General features: G+C 32.4%; 1 protein-coding gene across 1 annotated transcript; it reads left to right on the forward strand.

The window, feature by feature from the left end:
- The first annotated feature begins 1,384 nt into the window (after positions 1-1,384).
- LOC113750085 (calcium-dependent protein kinase 24-like) lies at positions 1,385-6,666 on the forward strand. Its single transcript, XM_027294016.1, has 8 exons — positions 1,385-1,921; positions 2,831-2,954; positions 3,070-3,213; positions 3,834-3,986; positions 4,154-4,269; positions 4,570-4,737; positions 5,692-5,925; positions 6,520-6,666. The coding sequence occupies exons 1-8, from the start codon at positions 1,385-1,387 to the stop codon at positions 6,664-6,666; spliced, it is 1,623 nt and encodes a 540-aa protein (XP_027149817.1).
- The last annotated feature ends 1,136 nt before the right edge of the window (positions 6,667-7,802 follow it).

Consider the following 7,802-nt stretch of genomic DNA (forward strand, 5'->3'; position numbering starts at 1 on the left):
CAATGAAAAACCACATGTAAAATAACAATATGGCACGTTCTTTTGTGTACTGATCAAAAGAAATAAACCAGCTCCTAATTTGCATGTGAATACTTAATCAACCAAATTAGTGTTCGATTTGCGTGAACGATACTAGTCGATATTGCAAAGTCTAAGTTACTATAAGTTGGATGATAAGTTCTCTATAGTTGATAGTCAACTGGGTAATGAAACCACTTTATGTAGAACAAATAAAAGAACACATATGAAAACATATCCAAAACAAAGTACAAAGCACATAGAAAAACCAACCACAATATAATTAATAAGAACTATTAAAATAGACAACAACCAAATCAAATTAATCAAAAACAAAAAAACATGTAAGAAACAGTCATTTTCATGGTTACTTGGTAACTAGTGTGTTGATTCAGAATAACCTGATTCTGGATATGTTTCTGATAAACCATTAATTCTCTATACATGGCATCTTCAACAATAATTTTCAAATAGAATCTTGTATTGGATGTGTCTTCAAATGCTCAATTGGGTTGCTGTTTTAATGGTCCCCTAATAAAAAGAAACTGAAAAAGATTATTGTGGCACGTGGAGTCCTCCAATTTAAGATTCTCTTCTTAATTAAGATAAAGCTCAAAAAAACTACTCCCTCCGTCCCACTTTGATAGTCTTGTTTTCCTTTTTCGTCTGTCCCAAATTGTAGTCCACTTTCCCATTAAGAAATGTAGTAATCTTTCAAATTGTCTAAAATACCCTTATTAAATATCTTGTTATTAATACATTGTTATTAAATACTAACCCACTACATTGAATACATTGAGCTTTTCCAATACTAACCCATTAGCTGTAACTGATATTAATTGGCACTCTTCGTGATTAGCATAAGGGTATTTTAGGAAATTATTAATCTAAATTTATGTTTCCAACCAAATTAATTACACTTTCTTAATCTGTGTGAAAAAAAAACCAAGACTAACAAAACGGGACGGAGGGAGTAATTTGTTGTTCTTTTATCTCAATTTCTTATTTCATTCATTTCTTTTCTTATCTCACTTTCCTATACATAGCTTGCCACAAAGAATTCTAAGTTCAATGGATGATTTCCACCAATTCTTTAATGAAACTTGCTTTTTATCCAAAATAAAAAAGAATTCTCAGTTCAAAGGATGTGAGGAAAAAGCGGGACATGTAAAACACTACCTAAAGGCAAAATTTGAGGCCACAGTCACCATTCACTGCCCTCAAAATGGGGGTGGTTTTGGAACCCTCTCCGTCCTTCAATCCCTCAGCTCTAAATCAACAAAAGATCTTCAATGTTCCTCTTCATTTTCTTATGGGATTTTTTTAAGATAAAACTTATTGATTCTAATTTATAAACATTAATCCCATGGGAGGCTGCATGTCTATACCAACAAATACAAGTTTCTTGAAGAGAACAAAGAACCAGAAGCAAGTGCATGGATCATGTGATCAGGGGCATAGCGTTAATGGTGGCAATGCAGCAGGGTTACCTTTAAGCCAAAGGATCTCACGACCAGTCACAGTTTTGAAAGATCCTGATGGACATGAAATCTACCAAAGATACAAATTTGGAAAGGAACTTGGAAGAGGAGAGTTTGGTGTTACGTACCAGTGCATAGACAAAGAAACGGGGGAAAATGTAGCTTGTAAAAAGATATCAAAGAGCAAGCTTAGGACCGAAATCGACGTTGAGGATGTCCGGAGAGAGGTTGAGATCATGAGACATTTGCCAAAAAATCCTAATATTGTCAGCTACATAGCTGCTTATGAGGATAAAGAGGCAATTTATCTTGTTATGGAGCTTTGTGAAGGTGGAGAGCTCTTTGATAGGATTGTTGCAAGAGGACATTACACTGAAAGAGCTGCTGCTCTTGTTACCAAGAGTATTCTTGAGGTTGTCAAGGTAAAATTTTTTCCCCTTTTTCTCTTTCAAGGAAAAGCAATATGAATCAATTTTGGTTTTTTGTTTTTCTGCCACTAAACTCTTTCCTTGTTATGTTCTTTATAAAAACATTCTTCCTCCTAGAGATTCCAATTTCACTTGATTTTGATTTCAGTCCCACAACGAATGTACAAAGAGGAATTGTCAATTTAGTATTGTACCATATAATAAGAATCCAATATACACCTATAGGATTTGAAAAGGGACCTTTCTAAATTGGTATAGAATTTTAGTCCAAAACTAAAAAATGTTGGATGTTTTATAATTGAACATTTTTTATGTGCATGACTAACTCAAAATAAATTTATCTAGAATTCCTTCTAGGAACTATCTTATTAGTTTTAAGTAGCAAAAGGAATTTTACTTAATAAAAAAAAAACCGCGCAATTAAGCACTTGAATCAATTCATTGTGTTGATATGGTTTTTACATATACTATTAGTATTGAAGCATAACTAGCAAGTTCTATATAATAAATAGATTTGTAAGTGTTTCTCCATTGGTTTCCAAACACAAATTCATCAAAAAAATAAAATTTTACTTCTCCCTTTAGCGTAGACATATCTTTTGGCATGATTGGCATCTTTTCAACAAATTAAACAGAAGAACTATACTCATTTTCTCTTTGTATTTCCCATGGTTTAGTTTGGACATAGAAATGGAGACTCATGTCAATTTTTGAATATATATGCGCTAGTCAATTGCAAAACTTTCCCCATAAATAGTTTGAAAAACAAGCATCAACTTATGTACAAAAGGTACAAGAAATATTTAAGTGTTAGCATGGATATTTTCTAGTGTTTGTAAAACAAGTTGTTTGTACCAATTTGTCAACGGAAAGTAAGAACATAACTACATGTGTCTGTTGCAGTTATGCCATAAACACGGAGTAATCCATCGGGATCTTAAACCAGAAAACTTTTTGTTTGCAAATACAAGTGAAAATTCACCATTAAAGGCAATAGATTTCGGCCTTTCCATATTCTTTCAGCCTGGTATGCTTTCAGATTGCAATTCAGCTACACTATTTTTCACAAAAGCAAAGTATTTAGATATATTATATGTTAAATTTATGTGCGCTCAAAGATGATCATTCAAGTATAATGGTAGGCCAGCATTTTTGTGAAATTGTTGGAAGCCCATATTACATGGCTCCTGAAGTCCTTCGACGTAATTATGGATCAGAAGTAGATGTCTGGAGTGCGGGAGTAATTCTTTACATATTGTTATGTGGAGTGCCTCCTTTCTGGGCAGGTAACTACATATCTTTTCTGCTCATGATTTACCTAACTAGTGCAAAGGAATAACTATGCTTTACTCTCTTCAACTATAAGGGCAGCAAAATTATGCCCCAAGTAAGAAGGATAGCAACATTATTAATATTTGACTTTCATTTTTTTGGTATATAGTAGATCAAATATTTTTTAAGCTGTTTTAAGTGGTTTTTATAAAGGCACACGTTGAGAAATCTTTTATTGCAATTAGTTCTTAAAAGATAGTAGGATTACTATCTAAACTAGAAATAGGTAATGGATGAATAGGCTACTTTATTTTGGCTTATTTGTTAATGACCTTACCTTTGGTTTCCATTTCCACGAGCAACTGTACAGTAAATGTAACTTCATGTCTTTGAAGTTTTCATGTGTTTTATTGAGAAAACGTAAAACATTTATGAAGAAATCTAAAGATTAATTTTGTAATTGTTGCCTACATATCAAATTGATCGATGTAAATAAGTAAGGACTTGTAGTCTTGAGAACTATATAGAACCTTTTGAAAAGCATGAAGACCCCCTAGAGTAATTTGCCCATATAATGTTTCTCTAGAAATCTAATTTTTTTGTCTTTATTTCCCATGGCTTTTAACTAGCACAGAATCTGAAGAGGGGATTGCTCATGCAATTGTTCGGGGTGAGATAGATTTTCGAAGGGATCCTTGGCCTAAAATTTCACGAAATGCTAAAGATCTTGTGAAGGGCATGCTGGAACCAAATCCTTATACAAGACTGACAGTGGAGGAAGTACTTGGTAAGTACATTAATTATTCAGATACATTAAGAAACCTAAATATGTACTGTACTTGATCTAACCAACTATGTGAGTCACCATCTTCTAAGTGGACATAGTGAATTTTTTTTATTTGAGTTAGATTTAACAAGTAGTTGACATATTTCTTTTACTTTTTCTTTTTGAAGAAAACGAATGGATAAAGAATGCTAACCAAGTTGCCAATATTCCATTGGGGGAAGGAGTTCGAACAAGGATTAAACAGTTCTCTCTGATGAATAAATTCAAGAAGAGGGTTCTCAGAGTAAGCTGGCACATACTAACTCTAGTATATTAAAAACTTTCCATATATTTATCCACATGCATATGGCATAAGCATACTTAACTTTTTATATATTAAGATTAACTGATGCAATTGTCTTCAAAATAAAGGGATTACAATCATGAATGTATATTAAGGATCCTATAAATTTTTGCCTGCGATCCTCTTAGGCACATTTTTCTGTTATGAAAATTGAACATATAAACCTACCTCATTCCTAGATGCACTCATCTATAGTTTACATGTTATCTTCTACTATACTCTTGGCAATACATTTAACAGGTAGTAGCAGACTACTTGCCAGATGATGAAGTGCATGGGATTAAACAAATGTTCTACTCTATGGACACTGATCAAAATGGAAGCTTGAGTTTCGAAGAACTCAAAGATGGTCTAAATAAGTTTGGGCAAGATGTTGCTGATCCTGATGTTGAGCTACTAATTGATGCTGTGAGTATCCTAAGTCAAATGAAAAGGAAAACAATATATTAGAAAAAGAAAGGAAGACTTCTTATATCTTAATGTGTTTTATAGGGTACTTAGTCTAACAAAATTTGGGACAAAGACAACATTTGAAGATCTGTCACATTTTCATTGGTGACGTTTTTGTTTTAGCTCCTAAAAACAAAATGTATCCACTATGAAAAATTAAAGAATAATACCTTCAAATCATACAAAGTAATCTGATTTGATATTGTAATGGTTCTCAATAGAAAATTGCCCGCATAAAGTGCAACTAAAGCCTATTTTGACAAAAGTAACAATTGTAGGTATAATAAGTGCCTTGTTTCTATGTTATGTGTCTAATAGGAGTAAAAAAACATCAATGAATGTAATAATTCTTTTGTTACCTATCATCCCTCAAAGTATTTTAGGAAATTTATTGGTATATGCAACTAATAACATCCCTTTCCTTATATTTTGCATGAAATTTCTAGACCATCTGGTTTAACTAGATGTGAACTTAAATACTTGTCAAACACATATGTAAGGATTAGTTATTCTATTTTAAAACCACATTGGACTTTTTGTATTATTAGTATTTGTTGACTTATATCGCTAGCATTACAACTTGTACAAAGTGTAGGTTGAAGATAAAGGAGTGTAGATTTAGTTTTTCCCCACAACTGATTGTAATTATAATTTATAATGATTGAAATTTATTAATATTATCACTTTCATCAAAAAATATGCCCCCAAATGTTCCTTAACTCATAACAGATCTTACTGTTAGATTACATGAGGATACTAATGTTTGAACATCTTCGCTCCTTATTTGCCAATACCATTTGTTTGGAATAGCTTTTGTGACTAAACTGCTTTTGTCCCAAATTCACTTAAAAGTTGCTTTTACTCTACTAGGACGAGTATGACTCTCTAACTAAGTCCTATTTTTCTCTGAAGGCTGATTTGGATGGGAATGGGATGCTTAACTGTGATGAATTTGTTACATTAGCAGTCCATTTGAAAAGACTAAGCAGTGATGAGCATTTACTTCAAGCTTTTCACCAATTTGACAAGAATGGAAATGGATACATCGAGTTTGAAGAATTGAGAGATTCTTTATCAGACGAACATCTTGGTCCGAACAATGACCAGTTTGTGCAAGACATCATATTTGATGCAGACTTGGACAAGGTAAGGATGTGTTCATATAGCAAATCCTCTATTTTTTTTTTGTCTATTTATGCACCATTGGTGAATTTGTTGTTTCTCACAAACTATTTTTGCATAAACACTATTCATAACTGCTTTATACTAGATCCTCTTATAAATATAATAATTAGAAATTGTTGAATCCAAACAACCATACAGCTTTATTCCCCTCTTATTTGGCTAAACAAACAATTTATGTATAACAATTTTGATCACTCAGCTATTTAGAATCTCCTAATCTTCATGCACTAAACTTTTAAAATTTGAACGTATTTTTCTTGTTATTTTTCAACCATAATTTCTATGGGAATACCATACTCAACGAAAATTTTGAGTTTTTTCTTCCCTTGTATGAAGTTGCTTGTGAAATTAATCAAACAAATTAAATTTTAATGCTTTTGGAGCCTAATGGGTCATTTGGGCGCTCTAAATCATTCATTGGTTAAATACAATTAGGATAATCTTTGATCTCCTATAGGTGTTTGTACAAGTTATATTATTGCACTTCTTAGTCATTACATAATGATCACAACCTATAAAACTCTATAATTTTGGTGATTTTATGTACTTTTATAGGATGGAAAGATCAGTTATGCAGAATTCAAGGCAATGATGACTACAGGTGCAGATTGGAAAATGGCTTCTCGCCAGTACTCTAGAGCAATGCTAAATGTACTCAGCATGAAATTGTTTAAAGATAAATCTATGCAACTCAAAATTTGATTATCTGTTAAGGTTTCTATTAGAAAATCCTCTTCCCCTCATGCTTGAAAATGGCATGTTGGTATTAGTGTCACAATTATAGTTCTCAAGATGTAAAAGACTCTTGGGGATATCAATTCAATGCCTTCCCCCCATATTGGAAATTCCCAAACCTACTCTACTTAATTTTTCAGCCAACTTTTGATCACTGTATTTTGAGGTTGTCCAAATGATGACTACTGAACAGGTGATGTTCTTCTTAGCAGTTACCAATTAGATTTGTAGTTCAAATAGTGAACAATAAATTTACTAGCTCTTTAGTTGGAGGGAAATCTTTGTTTTAATGGTGCATTTTGTGCTATTATGGAGCATCAATGCCCCAAATAGAAATGGACATGCAAGAATAAGATATGCTAAAGGCCTCAATTGGCAGCTCAGGGTTATATGCTTCCACATTTACATCTTTTTGTAGTTTTACTTCATAAAAAATAGAACATCTTGATTTCACACTAGTTTAGATACCTCCCTGCAAATTTGTAAAAGAACAACCTTTCCCCTTTTTGCTATTAGATGCAAAGAATAAGGTGATCCAATTAGGTTCTAAACATATTTTTGCTTTACAACATCGAAATGTTATGTGGATGTTTCTTAGAAGTTTATTAATGCCTTATCCCATTTTAGGGAGCATTAATGTCTTATTAATGTCTTATCCCTTTTTTTCAAAAATTGGTGTTTACAACAAATTGTAATAGTTAGTTGGTTGCTGAGTTAGCAAGAGTGAGCTACTTAGGTATGTTGTCAACTACTTACAATTAGTTAGAAGGTTGATGTGTAAATAAGAGACAAGGAGAGCGGAGGATGTATGTTGATTTGCTATCAAAATTCTCATTCATTCACTGTAAATTCTCTATCTAATTCCATCAAGAATATTATCCCTCAACTGTCAAATTATATTATCTACTTAAATTTTGGATTAGAGAAAAAGATATTTTTATTGTCTGTTGTGCCAATGGTATCGATGCTTGTTTCTTTTCCAAAACCATGGTAGAATGCACTAGATCTTAAGATGCAAGACATTTGAGGAGGTGAAATTGTTAGGGTATTAGGTCAACTATTTGAAAAGGAAAAGACCAACAATTTAATAGAAAACAATATCT

This window comes from Coffea eugenioides, chromosome 10 (assembly GCF_003713205.1).
Source record: "Coffea eugenioides isolate CCC68of chromosome 10, Ceug_1.0, whole genome shotgun sequence".
NCBI classification, from domain to species: Eukaryota; Viridiplantae; Streptophyta; class Magnoliopsida; order Gentianales; family Rubiaceae; genus Coffea; species Coffea eugenioides.